The following is a 17,845-nucleotide window of genomic DNA, read 5'->3' on the forward strand; positions in this document are numbered from 1 at the left end:
TAGTATGAATTATCAAAATACATTTTTTTTAAAAGTCTCCAATAATTGATAATTTGGTAAAATTTTTTCTCCCCATGCAAATATACAATTATTGAAAAATAAGACACAAAATACATTATTTTTCTTCCCCCCACCCCTCACAAAAACACCCAAAATGAGCAGTACAAATTGTCAAGGTAGAACATTACTCAATTTTTTCCCAAGTTTTTGGTGGGAAATTCGTATTTTTCATTCAAAAAATAAATAAAAAATATTAAGAATACTGCGCTCAAGGAGCGTATTAGGTGCATGATACTACACGTGTTCCATTTTTATATTTGCATCGATTCACAGCAACGCCACTAAAATCACTCCCTGTAAAATCAAAATAGAGCAACTTTTCTTGCACTGTTTTTTTTTTCCCCCCCCCAGACACAAATGTCAACATAACCTCATTATAGTTAAGGTCCGACACACGACTGGCCAATCTTAATTACATTTTTCACATTGACGTTGGGGCCTTTTGGGGATGACATGCAGTTTCCTAACGCGCGAGGCAAGTCACAAAGTGGATCTTGGGAAAAATCTCCTGCACGCCACCAAACAAAGGTCACAAAAAATGCTCATGCAGGTCAATTTCCACAGGTACCGTTTATCATCTAAAGGAATCTTCGGTTCATTGGAAACAGCTATGAGGGGCTCAAACCTGGGTTCAGGAGCAGGAACATAAGAGCAGACGCAAGGACGCGCTGTCCAAAGACCCCGCCTGACCTGACGCACGCAGACGGGACGACGGCCGGACGGTCTGATGCCAAGCGTCTCCACTGTCAATCTCACGGCACCACTCCTCCTTCTGTTGCTATGGGCGACGCAGCCCGCCATGGCAACCAACTGGCTGTAAGTCGACCGGGCGCGAGAGGGAGGTGAAAGAAGAGCGTTTGTTTGTCATGCTGTAACGTTTCAAAGATGGTGACATGTCTCCCCAAACCCTTTTCAGCGGCTCACCATTTTTTTTTCTTTGTCTCCCCCCCCCGTCGGTGACCTTTCCCTTTTCTTTCTCTCTGAGGCTTCTTCGTCTTCTTTGGATCGCTTGTTCCCTCGTTTTCATCCCACCCCCACCCCAAAACTCGGGCGACTAGTTACCCCGTCGATCTTTCGCCACCATCCATGAGTTCTTTGCTGCGTGCTCCTGAATTATGATGCCCTTTGGACCCTCTGTGCGTCACTAAACGACAAAGGTGGCCAAAATACTTTAGAAGTACCGAAAGATTGATTAAAAAAAGTGCAAGAAGTGGATTAAGAGATTTGTCAGATAATAAAGGTTTGAAAGTAAAATGTGCAAAAAGACTGAAAACTACTGTAGCGAGTTGTGGCCTAAGCTTGGCCTTTCAGTCCGCTGGCCGTCTAGTCATGGAACAAACACAACTCATCTCTGAAGACACACTTCCTTGGGTCAGTGTTTATCAAGAATTGTAAAATTACTTCCATTGGGCCCATTCATGCCACTACAGCATGCAGTTAGCTAGCTAGCGAGCTATATGTGCGCACAGACAATGAAATCCGGTTGCCATTTTGCAGAAACGCTAGATGTCATTTTTTTATACTTCCAAGTGAAGCGGTGACCTCATTGATGAGCCGGCTGCCCATCCGCTAGTCGAGAAGCTTCCCAAACGACCGTTAGCTCCAAAGCTACCTGGTGGCTAGCCCCTTTACAAGCCTGTGGGATTATTCCAGATAAGAGTAGAGACTCAGACGTACAAAAGTAAAAAATGTATATCAATTATTTACAATACCTATTTTGTTATCTTGGCACAATTAGGGGGGGCATTCTTAAACCAAGAGCTAGCTAGGCTAAGGATTTTATTGTGACTATATATATAATATATATAAACAAACCGTGTGAACCACCTTCCGCCATGTGTCCTCAGCTCCCTGGCGAGGCTGCCTCGCTCCAGGCCCGTGTCCGGTGCTGCCCCATGTGCACGGCTGAGGGGGCTGACCCCGGGGCAAGTGGGGGTGTGCAGAGCACGGGGGGAGGTCATGGAGTCGGTACGCAAGGCTGCCGAGATGGTCATAGAGGAGGTAGGGTACCATTCTATGAGAAAATCCATTCATTTTCGAAAGAGCTTGTCCTCATGGTAGGCAAGGGTGGAGTGGAGCCATTCCCAGCTGGGAATGGGGCTAGACCCTGAACTGGTCACCAGTCAATAGCTGGGCACATATCTACAAACGAGCACTGACACTCAAAATCACACCTATGTCCAATTTAGAATCTTCAATGAGGCTAACATACAAGAGGAGCTCAGTGCGACATGCTAACGATTCATTCGCTGTGCTGCACTTTACTACAGCAGCTCTACACTAAATGTTCCCCTTTATGTTTTTTATGTATTTTTAAGGATTTTTATGGTCATTGTAAAAACACAGAATTTGTTTTATTTGACATTCGGGACGCTGTGAATTGAATCGAGTTCGGGCAACAGTGAAAAGCGTTGCTCATATTTTAAGTCTATAAAACATGAAGGACACTTGTCGCCGTCATAAACTGGGAGCGACTTCAATAATTGAAGTTTCTGCAATTTGGGAGGAAGCCGCAGTATCTGAGATGGGAGTCGTTGGGGGAGGGGGGCGGGGGTGGATGGGAAGCTAGAATCTCTGCCCATGAGCCAGGCACGCTAACCACAGACACTATCATGCAAACCTCCAGATCAAATGGCAACAAAAGTGAGTACACACCAGGTCAAAGTCCAAAGGGCGCGCGTACTCCACATGGTATTCAAATTAATTTAAATGCACCAGTCTTGCAAAATGGTGTTAAGCTCTTCTGCGTTTAGTAGCGTCCGTCAAAATGATCCCCTTCGTAGAGGGAGATTCTCTTATTCCTCTTGGATCTCAGCTCTTGTGCACATGTGCCTTATCAAAGTAAATTGTAATCACGTTTACACTTCCAATTCAGTGTCAGCACCAATTCCGGAACCGCCGCTGGAACTGTTCCACCACCCCCAGAGGGATCAATGTTTTCGGCAGAGTCATGAACCAAGGTGTGGCCCCCGGATAAGCACCATTTTGCCCTTGGAAAAAAAAAATCACAAATTTCCTGCACGGGTTTTTAACTTGCTGTTTTATTTGGGGGGCCGGGGGATTGTTCTTAAACAGGCACTCGCGAGGCAGCCTTTGTGCACGCTCTGTCCTCGGCGGCCGTGGCGGTGGCCGTGACCCGGGCGTGCACGCGTGGGGAGCTGGAGAGGTGTGGCTGTGACAGGAAGGTCAGAGGGGTGAGCCCCGAGGGTGAGCATGGATTCTGTTATGTGGGAAATTTTCCGCAAGGGGGGGGGGGGGGTGTTGGTGAATGCAGTGACTCACTTCTCAAGGACGTATAAGCGCCGTACCGTCACTCAAAAAGTGTCACGGTCCGGTTGTGGGTTTGAGAAGGAAAATTGGCATTTTTTCAAATATCGTTGATATAATTGATAAAAACCAGTCAGAGCCCACCTTTGAAATTCAAGGCTGTGCTGATGACTCAGCGTTTTGATGTCCATCCAAGCAAGACTCTCCAACACTTCAGCCTCCGACCTTCCGACTTTGTTGTTCTACCGGGACACCCCTCCGTCAGGCTTCTGCCGCCAATCGCGAGTTCTGCCTAAGCGCGTTAGCCTGTCCCTGGGGCTCTTTGGGGTTCTGCTACCACAAACAGCTGAAGCGCAACATTTCCTGTGGATTACAGATGTTTTCACAACTTGGTCCAAACGAGTCTCTCTGAATGGATTGTCAAGTCAACAACTATGCACTGGGAATTTGACATGCTTTAGGACTTTGAAGTTGATATTCAGAGTCTTTTCCCACCAATCCAGTGGTTCTGTGGACATATTTACACTTAAGGACAAGGGGTGCCCAAGTCCGGTCCTCGAGAGTCCCGATCCAGCCTGTTTTAGATGTCACCCTCATCCAACGCACCCGATTCCGAAGTCAGCTCATCAGCAAGGTTTGCGGAAGCCTGGAAACAATCCTGATCAGTTCAATCAGGAAAACTGGATCAGGGCTCTCGGCCTTGATTTAGGGTCCTCAAAAAACCTAACATGCAAGGGTCCTCAAAAAAACTAACATGCATTCTTTGGAGTACCAAGAGAAAGCCCATGCAAGGATGGAGAGTACAGAAAACTCCACACCAGAAGGGTGAAGCAGATTCAAACCCCAAACCTGAAGAACCCTATGGCACTTAGAGCTTACCGCTGTAGAACCGTGCTGCAGACCTGGAAAATATTTGGGGAAAATGCTATCATTAATAGCATAGTCATAAGAAACTTCATGGATCAGGACCAAAGGACGTTTCATTTGTTTTCTGTCCATCACACAGGTTTCCAGTGGTCGGGTTGCAGCGACAACCTGTCCTACGGCGTCGCCTTCTCCCAAACGTTTGTGGACGAACCGGAACGAGCCCGGGGGCTGTCTGCCGGCCGACCGCTGATGAACCTTCACAACAATGAGGCCGGTCGAAAGGTGGCTCCTCACATCTTCCGTTTGATTCACCCCCCAACTTTGGGGGATTTGGCGTTCATGGTCGTCGTCGTCCATCCTCAGGCCATCCTTCACAACATGCAGGTGGAGTGCAAGTGTCATGGCGTGTCTGGCTCCTGCGAGCTGAGGACCTGCTGGAAAGTCATGCCGCCATTCCGGCGCGTCGGCATTGTGCTCAAGGAGCGCTTTGACGGAGCCACGGAGGTACCGCGCCGGCACGCCTCGGTAACTCAAATTCACATGACCAAGTCATTCCTCCGGTAGGTCCGTCTGACTCGCATCGGATCCAGGACTGCTCTGCTCCCTCGTGACCCCCAGGTGAAACCGCCCGCTGCCAGAGACCTGGTGTACCTCGCATCGTCCCCAGACTTCTGTCAGCTGGACCCTGACAACGGCATTCCCGGAACCGCGGGCAGAAGATGCAATGGTGATTTTTTTTTTCCCCTCCAGAGATGAAAAACTGTCCAAGCCTTTTGACTGCAGGGTTCCAGAGCATACTCACAGGCATATATTCTTTATCCTATACAAAACTAATCAGTATAGCGGCGGAACAAAAAATGAAATGTCCGTCACCGTCAACCAAATCCAGGTTTTCTTCAACCAAAATCTGACGTCTGGCTCCTTTTTGTCCATTGCCACCCCCCCCCTTTTGACTGCAGGGTTCCGGAACATACTCACAGGCATATATTCTTTATCCTATACAAAACTAATCAATATAGCGGCGGAACAAAAAATGAAATGTCTGTCACCGTCAACCAAATCCAGATTTTCTTCAACCAAAATCTGACGTCTGGCTCCTTTTTGTCCATTGCCACCCCCCCTCTCCCCCCATTAATCAGGAACCTCGCGGTTAGCACCGGACGGCTGCGAGCTGGTGTGCTGCGGGCCGGGCTACAGGGCGGGCCGGGCCGAGGTGGTGCAGCGGTGCTCCTGCAAGTTCTCCTGGTGCTGCTCGGTCCGCTGCCAGCAGTGCAAGAACACCGTCACCGTTCACACCTGCAGAGTTTGAAGTCGCTACAGTCCCAAATCCGAGCCTCCTCCCGATTAAAATAAGCCTAACACCTTAGAAGAGAGACCCCCAAACAAACACCCGACAGACACTCCTGACCCACGGGACAAGGATAGGACTATTTTACCACCGATGACACGTCTAACTCCTAATCATCTTACTTTCATAATCAGCATTTTTACAACGAAGCAGTGAGGCCGTTCTGAATTCTAGCGTACAAGTTGACCCACAAGCCTAACGAAAACCCAAACGGGGTTCCATTCGTACCTCTTTGCATGTTTCATAACTCTGAAACCGACAAGCGGCAGGCACAGACGTGCATGCGGCACACTAGCACGCTCATCGCAATCACCCCTGAAAGGTGGTTTGAGCATCGAGTCTTCCATATCCTGGACATTTCTTCAGGTCCATGGACTAGTTTGCTCACTTGTAAGACCGCAGCGCACTAGTCAAACCATCTCTTACGAGTGATGCTTTTTTCCATTGACGGTGACACTTTTGGTGTGCAATTAACCCTGTGACTACACACGAGTAGCCTCCTGGGCCATTCTAGTGGCAAAAAAAAAAGTCTACAAGTATTTTTGCCTCACTAGTGTCAGTTTTTCTGCTCATGTCGACACAACAAAGAGTTGTCCATGTACTCGTACACTCCTCGTCCCCACTAGGATAAATATTTTTTTTCACTAGTATGCCAAGTTGTCCTACTACAGAGGACAATGAGCGTTTTAAAACCTGAACCTTAAAATGGATATCACGGATATAGAGTACGACCCCCCCACCCCCCACACGACTTTGTTTACATTTCTGCACACAAAGACGACAAATCAGCCAACAACTTGTGGACAGATTAGTCGGCCAACAACTTGTTACTAGTGAGGCAAATCTTGTAAGCTAGTTGACAAGTGCATGCTGCTCGTACGACTCGTTGCAGCATGAAATGCTACTAGCTAACATCGAGCGTTTCCCCAAGTGGTACTAGTCGCGCCCCGATGTCAACTACTGCAGTTTTGCCTCACACGTAAGTTGTTCTCCTACTAGTGTGTTGCTCTACTAGGATGTGGAATGAATGCTCCGTTTTCCCAAAGTCACCTCAACAACGCGCCACGAGCGGAAAGGTTACGGCACGAGTTTTGCGCCCGAGCTGCGTTCAGCTCCTTTCAGTTTATTTATTGCGCAGCGGAGCCGTTGCTGCGCTTCAGCCTCCAGCAGACGCACCAAAATGCAGAAAATAACTTCTACTGACAACCGTGTGTGTTTTGCTGCCTCGCCACCGGTCAAACTTGTACGGGCACTTGCCGTGCTCTTAGCTTTGCTCGTGTCGTCTAATAAAGTGTCGTAGTTTTGTCCCCACGACGCTGTGAAGTGCTTCTTTCGTCTGGTTGTCCTTCTAAAACACACGGCAAATAATTTTCAAAACCAATCGCATGCGAGTACTCCTTTGTGGAGACAATGTTGAAGTAAACAGGTGTCAAAAAAGAAAGGTGTCATTTCAAGCATTTTATTACAAATATTACGCAATTACAAACTCCCACCAATTTTCTACCAAAAGGTTAACATCTTAATCGGTCAAGATGAAGATCGATGCAAAATATTACAGCTGAATTTTTGTCGTTTTTGCATTAACAATCACCCTGTTTGTAGTCTAGTGATGTCACACACAAAATAAAATAAAATAAAACCTCAAGTTTCAAGATGGGGCGGGGGGAAAAAGAAAATTTACTGCTAAGAAGGTCCCAAAATAAAGTCACATAAAATCAATGCAATGTACACAAAAGAAAGAAGAAAAGATCAATTCTTTTAAGTCACCCGCAGAAGGAGAAAAGAAATGTGAAAGTTGCCTCCCTGCTCATCACCAAGTGTTTGGAAGGAAGTTTAGCGCTTTCAGAGAGCACTGCATTTGTTTGGAGTGTACGCAATCTCATGTGCTTCCATCATTCAAATCAATCAGGAAAGATATGACAGTACCACCGTTGCCTCTTTACATGATAGCCAAAGTTGACTAAAAAACTATAAGTAAATGTTGTTGTTTTGCTCCATCAAAGTGGGGGGGGGAAAGCCCCAGCGGGCCACTCAAAAGTCAAAAGCAAACGATATGGTCCTAAAAATCTGTTTCAAGGGAGGTGGAGGGTTCCTGCCCCTTTTTGTGGAGAACACTATTCGCATGAAAAGCTTTCAGCCACGAGAAGACGGCTGCTGCTACCCGCGTTTAACTCTACTGCACACTGACCTTACACTCCCTTTGTTTCTTTCAACTCTTTTATTTTTGAAGGCACTCATCACAATCCCCTTTTAATTCGCTTTGTACCTCCCCCCCCCCCCTTTGTCTCTATTGGCCACTGAACTCACTGACATTTGGATTTTGCCCAAACCACCACCACACTCCCCGACCCCCCCCCCAAATATGTTTTCTTATATACCGTTTGGTCTTTGACTGCTGCTGGCCTATAGCAGGACGCACTTCCTCTTGGTTTTGGTCTCGGGGGGCTCCAAGGCAGCCAGGATGGCCTCGTCGAACACATTCTTGAGGCCTCGCTGGTCGACAAAACAAAAAGCATGCGGAGGTGTCACGGTCTGAATGCAACTGTGCAATTTGTTTCAGGGGTGGACCAATAAAAGAAGGAAAAAAAAATTCTATGCAATTACAGGTTCGGTGGGATCCCAACACGGTAATTTGATGAATATTACGTTTGTGGAATATGAATTGGGGGGGGGGCATTTTGCCACTTGCAGTCGACTAAAAATTACATCAGAGTTGCTCAGGGCTCAAGTAGCAACCACTCACGGCTCGGCTTGCCAATGTCACATGACCGCCCCCCCTCCTCCCAAAAATCAACCAATAAATAAATAAAATAAAACAGCTGAGGCCTCTTGTCTGGTTCTTTTTTGTTTTGTTCGCAAACGTTTTTGACAACCAGTGATGGTAAAGATGTAAGGCAAAATGATAGCCAAAGAACAGGAAACAAAACGTGTTGAGACATCGAAAAGCATCTGAGAATTCTGAGCGATGAGCAATACGGTAAATCAAATATCAATCACACAATTTCATTTTGAAACGGGGAAGATAACCGGATAACAGGGGCGGGGGTCCTTGATTTACGACGGTTCTCGTGATGAGCCAGCAAATGTGGTCAACTCGGCTCAGTTCCTGTCATACTTGCTGCATTTCACGCAACTGCCTATTCGTGGCCCATGAATGTTTTTCATACATTTAGATACAGTAATTATAACTTGACTATTGGAGCCACGACTGTGCAAATTCTGCTTACATCGTCTCCATGGCAACACAGCCCCGTCATAAAGCGCGGACGCCGTGAGGAAGTGGCGCGCCATTACCTGTGTGAGAGCAGAGCACTCGACGTATTTGACGGCCCGCAGTTCCCGGCCCAGCTTCTCGGCACTCTCGGGGTACAGGGGGCGCTGTTTGTTCTTGGCCAGCTTCTCAATGGTGTTGCTGTCCTCCCGCAGGTCCACTTGAGTGCCCACCAGCAGGAAAGGCGTGCGGGGGCAATGGTGGGAAATCTCAGGAACCCACTGAAGTGGATTCGGGGGGGGTGGGGGGGGGGGGGGGGCATTTGATGCTCAGCATTTTTTTTTATGTCTGCCATGTATTTTCCAATATCTACAATACATCCTTATTTATAATGTGTTGACAAACTGCTCAAAAGTGTGTTTCATAAGTGTCAATGTGTATTAAAAGTACATGAGGGTTGTAAGGCAAGTTGAAGCCTAATAAGGGCCACACCAACCTTCTCCTTGACATTTTCAAATGACGACGGGGAGACGACAGAGAAGCACACAAGGAACACGTCTGTCTGCGGGTAGCTGAGAGGACGCAGCCTGTCGTAGTCCTCCTGACCTGAGCACGCGGGAAAAACAATGCGTTTGTCACGCGCTCGGAGAGAGCCACCGACCGGCAAATTTCAATTCCAGTGAAAATTCCTTACCTGCAGTGTCAAAAAGGCCTAGTGTGTAAGGCTCGCCCCCGATCATCACCGTCACTGCATAGTTGTCAAAAACCTTATTTAAAAACAAAAAAAAGATGGATTGTTCATTTCCGCTCCAACAAATCAAGCAGAAAATTGGATTTCCATGACGAGATAATCTGACCGTAGGCACATATTCTGAGGGGAACTTGTTGGTCGTGTAGGAGATGAGTAAGCAGGTCTTTCCAACCGCACCATCCCCAACAACTACACATTTTATAGTCTGCATCTGTTGAGGCAAACACAAAACAAGAAACATCAAAGTGCAGACAGGGCTCCCATATGAATTTTTCTCACCACTTGATCAGTGTTGCACAATGTGAACAACTATCGATTTGACACGATCCCACAGATATCATCTCTGTGGGGTCATGCCATTTTATCAGCTTCACGTGCCGTTTTTTTTTTGTTAATGCAGCAACCAGAATCGCAAACACTTCAATCAGAAACGAACAGTGTTTAAGTCTTTTGGGGCTAAGGGGGTGCACAACAACTAGACAATAAAACCATTGTGGAGTGTTCTCAGCGCTTTGGCCGTAACATTCGTGGAAGGAGAAAAATCTGCGCTTAATGGTTTGCGCCTTCTCGGTAGCCAGCATGCGTGTACCAGCACTGATTTTGATGAGGGCGAGTGTTGGCGCTATTTGACTGTCGCCACTGGACTGCCCGGGAGGGGTGGGGCCGTTGATGTTTTTTGAAAAGCGCCTTTTATGCGCCGCATTTTCCAGAGCCCCGTTTTGTTCAGTGGAGATGTCGGTGCTGTTGGGACAGTCTGCATTGGTACGGCGGGCGGGGGTAGCTTGAGAGAGGAACTGTGTATTTGGAACTGAGATTCGTCGCTTGGAATAGAAGCGGATCTCGATGGACCGGGAGAATTGAACTAACAGGACGCAATAGCTGCTCGTGTACTTTCTGACTTAGCTTATAGCAGACCCGTGTGCCGTCAAGCGTGCTGTGATCATGACGTCTCTGATCCACTGGTGAAAGGAGACTTTGATTCTCTGCTCTTCCATCTATTCTATAAGCGCTTCAAAGAACAAAGCGCGTTGAAATTGTTACCATTGTATTACTGTCCGTGTTCTGTTTAATATTATTTGATGATAAATGTTCTGTAAAGCGTTTTTTTTAAACATCTTGAGCTGTTGTGAACGCGCTAAAGAGATTGAGATGCATTATAAAGATTCATCATGCCTCCGGATACACTTTCAAATGGAAACTAGTAGATCGGAGTCCTAAAATGAGGGCAAAACAGGAAGGAAGAAGATTGAGTAAGAGTTGCTGTCCTTATTGCATGTCGCTTGAGGTCCATAAACAAGAATGTTAAGATGAAATATCACAAACGCTATACAGTACTTGCCTCAACTTCATGTTACAAAGGTTTAGAATTGTGGTTTCTATCTAACAGGGGGGCGGGGGGTAGTGCTGCATTTCAGTTGGTAGGCATTCATGTTTATAAGTTGCAAGTCATTGTAAACACTTCAAAGATTTCAAATACAAATCATCGAGTAAATCAACAAGTCAATATAGTAGATAAATAAAATGCCTTATTTATATGCATTCATGTTTCATTTGCGTTTATTTTAGCAAAAGTCTATCCTATAAAATTTGACATTATTTATCATACTACAGATTCATTTATTCCTGTTAACATGAGAACAGGAACTGGACATAATGTATCGCATGTAAAGTGCCAATGGCAACTTTGCGCAAGGGGGTGGGGGGTCGTTATTGGATTATTTTTCACACTCATTCAGCCCTTTTTGCCAAACATGAAAGTGGGCAACTGTACATCACAGTTAAGAAACATGAAATGAATGTTCAACTCGTCACTACCCGTTTACTGGGCCAACTATTCATTCGCAGTATTATCTGAAGTTTAAGTCACCTTTTAATCGCCGGTGAACTTCATATTTCAGAAGGCTTTTTTTCTGCCTTAAGAGGATTGGCTCGGAATTGAGTGAGGCTCGTCGCACCGGACTTGTTAATACACGTTCAAGCTAAAGAAAAAAAAGACGAACGCGGAACACTTCCGCACAGGCCATTTGACATTGTCACACAAAGAGCAACACAATAATCGTCCCAAGATATGAATTCCGCAATTATATCACGAAAGCCATCTTATATAAACAGCCTAAGCTTCGAAGGACGGCGGGGGTGTGAATAAAAGGGCACAAAGACTCGGGCGATAATACAAAAGATAAACATATAAAGTCACCTTTGTCGTATCAAATGGTCTCCACACACTAATTAAGAAGGATAAACGTTTGTTGAGATGTAAAATGTGCCAAATGTGACAAGTGCATAAAGCAAATCGATGCTAGCAACATTATTACGCACACGCACGGCTCGGTGGCAACGTCACGGCTGGCAGTCGAATTTACTCACTTTTTACTCAGTGTGAGCCGCGAACGCTCCAAATGTTCTCGCGCGCGTGTCCACTTGTGGGAAAAAGCACAAATGTTGCCGTTCAAAGCGGTTTTTACAACTCTACTCGCCGTTTTTTCCTTCCGACAGGTTAGGCGTTGGTTACATCCGGGTTTGAGGGTCGAAAGACTTTTTGCGCAGGCGCACAAGGGACGTGCCGCAATCGCGTCCGTAGATGAAACAGCGCCACGCAGAGGAAGTGGTCACACGACAGACTATGAAAAATAAAATAGTCGAACTGGCAAACAGGAAGCTAATTGTCATTTTATTTGAGAATTGGGGTTTTGTATTACCAGTTTTGTGGTGTCAACAGTTTGACATTAACATATTACCTGTTAAAATTGTCTATGGATAAACGCATAGCGTAGTGTTTTTCTTTTATACTTTTGTTTTGATAAATCCTTATCCGGAAGTATCGATGGTCGACACAAGCGACGGGTAAACTAATTTGCCTTCTCTTTGTCAAAATCTGACTTCCGTTTCTCATGTTTTGTTCAGGCTTCTGGATTCTGCCATCCCGGCTTTACAGCGAATTAGTTTTCCGCTTTGCTTCATCTGAAGTATTTCGGACAACAGAGTTGGCCCCCTTTTGATGTGGGAGGTGGGGCCGGAGTGCATCGTGTTGTCGTTCGTGGAAAACAAGGTCTATTTACCTCGCTAGCTAGCTACCTAGCTGGCTAACAGCAGCCAGCTGAATTGCATCACCAGCCGTCGAGCATGTTTCGATTCCTGAATGACGTTGACGACGACCCTTACATGCTGTGAGTCAACACACCCAAATTACAGCTTCAATTGCATTTCGGGCTTCGTTTTAGAGCACATCGCGCGGGTTTCTCGGTTTGCTCGGAGGCAGGTTACTCGTTCCCTGGCCTGGTGTTGCACCAGACCTGTCTAACTACGAGCCCGGCGACATCACTTCTCAGTCGGGATGCCTTGCAATTGCATGGATATTGAGATACTAAAGCGTGTTGCAAGTATCTCTCGAGTAACGTGAGTGATTGATGGTGATGCAATCGCTTTGATTCGCGTGCGTACGTCATGCTTATTAAATAGAAATCCGGACAAGCAACGTGAGGCTTAAGTGCAGAAGAAAATGCGACAAGTGATGATAGAAGTGGCAGATCCGTTATTATTTAGATTTAAGTACTATTAATGTCTGATTGAATGCTCGGACATGTATATCAAATGCGAGCACCATAATCTGGTGTCTATTTGTTCATTATTTTGGATGTGAAAACTACCTCTTGGATGGATAGATACCTATCCCATCCTGAGGGTCAATAAATGGTCCGAGTTTATTTGGGTTTGGTATTTATTTTGCACGAGCTACACTATTGAACCATACTCTTCTGCAGCCAGCAATTATCGATTAATCCACAAATTAGATGAAGAAAAAAAGTCTCAATTTCCATTTCTTTACTCAGAAACATAACATTTCAAATGGACAAGAATTCATTCTGATTCTGAGTCAGAAATAGGCAAAAATGGACTGTTGAGAAGCTGAAAGCAATTTGAAATCTTAAATTGAAAAAGCTATCCTAACGATTCAAATAGTTTTCATTTTAGTTGATAATGACTCATCTTCTGGAAATTAGTTGGTGTCATGACATCAAAAGCGTCAAATGAAACATGTTTTATAAACTCAAGCCTCTCAAATGAGATGTTTTGGAAATGACTCTGGAAAAAGTGGCTCAACCCAGCGCATGCTACGTTCATCCAAAAGTCATACCTGTTGTGTATTTCAAAGTCGTTGGTTCTTTCCACATGCAAAACGAAACTTCGATTCCCATTTGCCATCCACCAGCGCATGCTGACATTCTGTCGCAAAAGCGTCACCTCTGTGTCGTGTTTCACCCAATCGCACAATGGAAAAAAAAAAAAGAAAGGTTAGTGACACCCCCCCCGCGTTGCCGCTTTTGCCTCGCAGGGATCCTTTCGCCGCTCACAGGCAACAGATGAGGAGCATGTTCGGACCGTTCGGCATGGACCCTTTTGCCCTCACGCCACAGATTCAAGCGCCTCGTGCACCACGGCGACAGGTAATGGAACCAAAATATCCGGTCTACATTTTTATTTCACGTTTTCCCACACTTACATTTGCTCTGCACCATTTTCCAGACCGGTGCCTTGACCCCGTTTGGCATGATGGGAATGGTGAGTGTCCCCCCCCCCCCCCCAGTATCAATTGTTCACTTTAGATTTTGAAACGGTCCATCACCGTTCAACCCTTGAGATGACTTTCACATGTTCTCCGGTTCACATTATTCTCGCCGTTTTTGCAGGGTGGAGGGTTCATGGACATGTTTGGCATGATGGGGGAAATGATGGAAAACATGGTGAGTTCATTGGACAACGTCTTAAGAGTGAGCGAGTGAGTAAGAGAGGGAGAGAGAGACAACAAGAGGGGGAGGAGTCATGAGAGTTGAATGAATGCATCGGTGAGGCATCAAAATGGTTACACCCAACATTGTCTTCCAGGAGAGGATTTCTGGATCGCCCAACTGTCAGACTTTCTCGTCGTCAACAGTCATCTCCTACTCTTCCATGGACGCCGGGGCTCCTACGGTGTACCAGCAAACCCATCAAACAAGACATGGCCCAGGAGGGGTGAGAACAAGACCTCGTTGCAGAACCTTAAAACAATCCCATCCTTGGGTTCCATTCATATAGCGGTGTCACAAACCTGCGTCATTGCGGACTTAATCAGAGATAAACCGCAGAGTGTCGGGGGGAAAAAGTCCGGCGTTCTTCGGCGGGCCACGTTAAATCATTCTGATGTGGAGAGCCCGATTTGGCCCCCCGGGGCCTCGAGTTTGACTCCAGTGCATCGATACATCGACGGGTTTCGTAAACGGCAGGCGATTGGTTGCAGATCCGGGAGACCCGTCAGTCCATGCGAGACAGCGAAAGCGGCCTGGAGCGCCTGGCCATCGGCCACCACATCGGCGAACGCGCGCACATCATGGAGCGCTCGCGGAACCGCCGCACCGGCGACCGCGAAGAACGGCAGGACTTCATCAACCTGGACGAGAGTGAGTCGGGAATACGGTGGCGCTTTGACTTTCTGCCCTCGCGTGTGAGTGAGCAAAAAAAAAAATGTTTTTTGGGCACCTGGAACAGATTAATGGCGTTTCAAGTCACTTTAATGGGGACGATTTCTTTGCTCTACAAATACATTGAATCATTTGAACTCGCGAGTCAAAGTAGCGCTGTATATGTGTTATTTGAGGACTGACAATACTTCGGCTAAACAAGCCGCGCCAATGCGGTTGAATAACCGACCCTTCCTGTTTTGTCAGCCGAGGCCGAGGCGTTTGACACGGAGTGGAGGACTCAGGCGGGGCGATACGCTCCGCCCAGCGCCCGGGCTTTGGACTACGGCCGAGACCGACGGGCGGGCGGTCAGCCGCTTGCCCTCACCGCGCCGCCCGGCTCCACAACCCCGCCGGGACATCGGCACGACTCCCCCCGACACCACCCGCCTCAGTCTCGCCCGCGTTACGACTGGTGAAAGGTACGGGGGCCGCATGTTTATTAGTCTCGCAATGGAGAAATTCCCAATTCACAGCGGCAGAGTTATGAAAGGAAGAAGTAGAACAAACAAAATATAAAATTAACTCTTTGTTTTTGTTCGTAGAGGAGGAGGAAAGTGTGAACGTGAAGTTAATAGTCTAAATGTGTCTTGCGATTGGCTAGCAACAAGCGATGGACAGACGACAAGACACTTTGGGTGTATTGACACATGATGCAAAGTGTGTTGACACTGTATTGATACTGTGTTGGTCACTCGATAGGGACCTCTGCTGTACATCTGACATCATTGCAGGTAAACAAAAAGTAGAAAAGGAAAAACTTGTAAATCCCCAAAAAGCCTGTGAAACTTTTACTTGAAATATGACGACTTGAAATATGACTTCATCTTTGTGTCATTTCATTTGGTCCATTTGTTAACCGAGTTAAGATGTTGATGAGAACGTTTCCAAATTAGCTTCTTTGTGTCTATGCTCAAATGAGTTCGCCCGCAAAATATACATTTTTACTGAGGAATGCAAGTCCCAATTGATCATGAAATTAAATGTCATCATACCTGAGGTACTCACAGTCGGACTGTCTGACAACTCTTCATTGCCACGTCGACCTCTATATTGCCTCAGCGTTGATGATGTGCATTCAGTGACATAAGACAGTTCCGTGGAGCAGAGCCTACAATAAAACAAAATTTATCTGGGAAAAAAAGTCAAACCTTTGACTAGAAAAGAGAATAAACGTTTAATTAACAACTAACAGGAAAGGCGGCACATCCAAACGACAATTCTATTTATTTATTTATTTATTTTCTAATTAAAGCGATGCACGGGCGGCCCGGTAGTCCAGTGGTTAGCACTTCGGCTTCACAGTGCAGAGGTACCGGGTTCGATTCCAGCTCCGGCCTCCCTGTGTGGAGTTTGCATGTTCTCCCCGGGCCTGCGTGGGTTTTCTCCGGGTGCTCCGGTTTCCTCCCACATTCCAAAAACATGCGTGGCAGGCTGATTGAACACTCTAAATTGTCCCTAGGTGTGAGTGTGAGTGCGAATGGTTGTTTGTTTCTGTGTGCCCTGCGATTGGCTGGCAACCAATTCAGGGTGTCCCCCGCCTACTGCCCGGAGACGGCTGGGATGGGCTCCAGCACCCCCCGCGACCCTAGTGAGGATCAAGCGGTACGGAAGATGAATGAATGAATGAATGAAAGCGATACACGCACCAATAAGGGGTTTCACACCTGCAGACTCGCCCCAGTGCTGCCGCACCGGTGTTGTTCGTCCCCACCATTACTAGCAACCGGTCCAAGGTGTATCACACCCCTCCCCCCCAAAGTCAACAACTCCAGCTCACCCACGACCCTGATGAGGAAGAGCACCACAAGAAATAAAATGAATGGCTTACCCGCTATCAAGTGACACTCCTTCTCTCCTCACAGGAGTGCCACCCGTAAACATGAGCCGACCGGCGGAGGAGCGCAGGAAATTTCTCCACGGATCCTGTGAATCATCTTGAAGATCGTTCCAACCTCCTTTTTTGATGTTGAAGTCGACCGGACTGTCTATACCATAAACACGTAACATCTCCCAAACCAACCAACCAACCAACAACGCCCTGTTGTCCTCCCACTCGCCGCCCCCGTCAACGGACAGTCGATAGTCTTAGGATGAATCCTCCGCGCACACTCACACACTTGTATAAAACACTTGCTTCCCTCCTCAAGATTTGATGTGTGTGTCTTTTTGCCCACTAAAAAAGTGCTCCAAGTATAAAGTGCATCTGCTGTACAGGTCGTTTTATGTTTGTGGAGACACAAAAATGTGTCTGTGAAATGAATTGTATTCTGTTGACTTGGTAAACTAGCTAGGTGACGTTAATAAAACATTGCTAGATAACTCGGGGCTTGCGTCTCTTCTGTGGCATGCGGTGTTTGGCCGGTGGAAATCCACAAAATATGCCTACCATATCAAAAACATTTTGTTTCACCCCACCAATGCATTTTCATTCATTCATTCATTCATCTTCCGAGCCGCTTGATCCTCACGAGGGTCGCGGGGGGTGCTGGAGCCTCTCCCAGCTGTCTTCGGGCAGTAGGCGGGGGACACCCTGAATCGGTTGCCAGTCAATCGCAGGGCACACAGAAACGAACAACCATTCGCACTCACACTCACACCTAGGGACAATTTAGAGCGTCCAATCAGCCTGCCATGCATGTTTTTGGAATGTGGGAGGAAACCGGAGCACCCGGAGAAAACCCACGCAGGCCCGGGGAGAACATGCAAACTCCACACAGGGAGGCCGGAGCTGGAATCGAACCCGGTACCTCTGCACTGTGAAGCCCACGTGCTAACCACTGGACTACCGGGCCGCCCTACCAATGCATTTTAAATACATTTAAATTGTGTGTTTTTTTTAA

At 46.8% G+C, this 17,845-nt stretch overlaps 3 protein-coding genes and 1 long non-coding RNA gene across 6 annotated transcripts; 2 read left to right on the forward strand and 2 right to left on the reverse strand.

Annotated features, from left to right (window-relative positions):
* The first annotated feature begins 762 nt into the window (after positions 1 to 762).
* Positions 763 to 5,503, forward strand: wnt4b (wingless-type MMTV integration site family, member 4b). Its single transcript, XM_052065261.1, has 8 exons — positions 763 to 876; positions 1,908 to 2,061; positions 2,936 to 3,020; positions 3,136 to 3,267; positions 4,334 to 4,476; positions 4,558 to 4,698; positions 4,759 to 4,921; positions 5,334 to 5,503. Exons 1-8 carry the CDS (start codon positions 788 to 790, stop codon positions 5,501 to 5,503), a joined length of 1,077 nt encoding a protein of 358 aa, XP_051921221.1. The 5' UTR covers positions 763 to 787.
* Positions 5,504 to 6,987: 1,484 nt separating this feature from the next.
* cdc42l (cell division cycle 42, like) lies at positions 6,988 to 13,751 on the reverse strand. Of its 3 annotated transcripts, none has more exons than XM_052065351.1 (6): positions 13,640 to 13,751; positions 9,611 to 9,715; positions 9,448 to 9,520; positions 9,250 to 9,359; positions 8,837 to 9,034; positions 6,988 to 8,035 (listed from the first exon to the last, which is right to left on the reverse strand). In XM_052065351.1, the coding sequence occupies exons 2-6, from the start codon at positions 9,713 to 9,715 to the stop codon at positions 7,946 to 7,948; spliced, it is 576 nt and encodes a 191-aa protein (XP_051921311.1). In that variant the 5' UTR covers positions 13,640 to 13,751; the 3' UTR covers positions 6,988 to 7,945. The 3 variants fall into 3 exon arrangements, with proteins under 3 accessions (XP_051921311.1, XP_051921310.1, XP_051921309.1); XM_052065350.1 differs by lacking the exon at positions 13,640 to 13,751 and adding an exon at positions 11,982 to 12,105; XM_052065349.1 differs by lacking the exon at positions 13,640 to 13,751 and adding an exon at positions 11,872 to 12,055.
* On the forward strand, positions 12,338 to 17,324 carry mlf2 (myeloid leukemia factor 2). Its single transcript, XM_052065307.1, has 8 exons — positions 12,338 to 12,671; positions 13,838 to 13,949; positions 14,029 to 14,064; positions 14,193 to 14,246; positions 14,389 to 14,517; positions 14,783 to 14,942; positions 15,210 to 15,424; positions 16,868 to 17,324. Exons 1-7 carry the CDS (start codon positions 12,628 to 12,630, stop codon positions 15,419 to 15,421), a joined length of 747 nt encoding a protein of 248 aa, XP_051921267.1. The 5' UTR covers positions 12,338 to 12,627; the 3' UTR covers positions 15,422 to 15,424; positions 16,868 to 17,324.
* Positions 15,508 to 17,026, reverse strand: LOC127600679 (uncharacterized). Its single transcript, XR_007962377.1, has 3 exons — positions 16,877 to 17,026; positions 16,652 to 16,790; positions 15,508 to 16,113 (listed from the first exon to the last, which is right to left on the reverse strand). It is a non-coding gene; the product is annotated as an uncharacterized LOC127600679 (long non-coding RNA).
* Positions 17,325 to 17,845: the final 521 nt, after the last annotated feature.

The sequence above is a fragment of the Hippocampus zosterae genome, chromosome 5, assembly GCF_025434085.1.
Source record: "Hippocampus zosterae strain Florida chromosome 5, ASM2543408v3, whole genome shotgun sequence".
In the NCBI taxonomy this organism is placed as follows: domain Eukaryota; kingdom Metazoa; phylum Chordata; class Actinopteri; order Syngnathiformes; family Syngnathidae; genus Hippocampus; species Hippocampus zosterae.

Excerpts from the sequence above, each read along its gene's own strand:
- cdc42l (XM_052065351.1), bottom strand. The coding sequence starts at position 9,715 with ATGCAGACTATAAAATGTGTAGTTGTTGGGGATGGTGCGGTTGGAAAG. Across the intron at positions 9,521-9,610 it reads CCTCAGAATATGTGCCTACG|GTTTTTGACAACTATGCAGT; the intron begins GTCAGATTATCT and ends TTTTTAAATAAG. Across the intron at positions 9,360-9,447 it reads AGGCCTTTTTGACACTGCAG|GTCAGGAGGACTACGACAGG; the intron begins GTAAGGAATTTT and ends CCGCGTGCTCAG.
- wnt4b (XM_052065261.1), top strand. The coding sequence starts at position 788 with ATGCCAAGCGTCTCCACTGTCAATCTCACGGCACCACTCCTCCTTCTG. Across the intron at positions 877-1,907 it reads GCCATGGCAACCAACTGGCT|CTCCCTGGCGAGGCTGCCTC; the intron begins GTAAGTCGACCG and ends ATGTGTCCTCAG. Across the intron at positions 3,021-3,135 it reads CGGCAGAGTCATGAACCAAG|GCACTCGCGAGGCAGCCTTT; the intron begins GTGTGGCCCCCG and ends GTTCTTAAACAG.
- mlf2 (XM_052065307.1), top strand. The coding sequence starts at position 12,628 with ATGTTTCGATTCCTGAATGACGTTGACGACGACCCTTACATGCT. Across the intron at positions 12,672-13,837 it reads GACGACGACCCTTACATGCT|GGATCCTTTCGCCGCTCACA; the intron begins GTGAGTCAACAC and ends TTTGCCTCGCAG. Across the intron at positions 13,950-14,028 it reads CTCGTGCACCACGGCGACAG|ACCGGTGCCTTGACCCCGTT; the intron begins GTAATGGAACCA and ends ACCATTTTCCAG.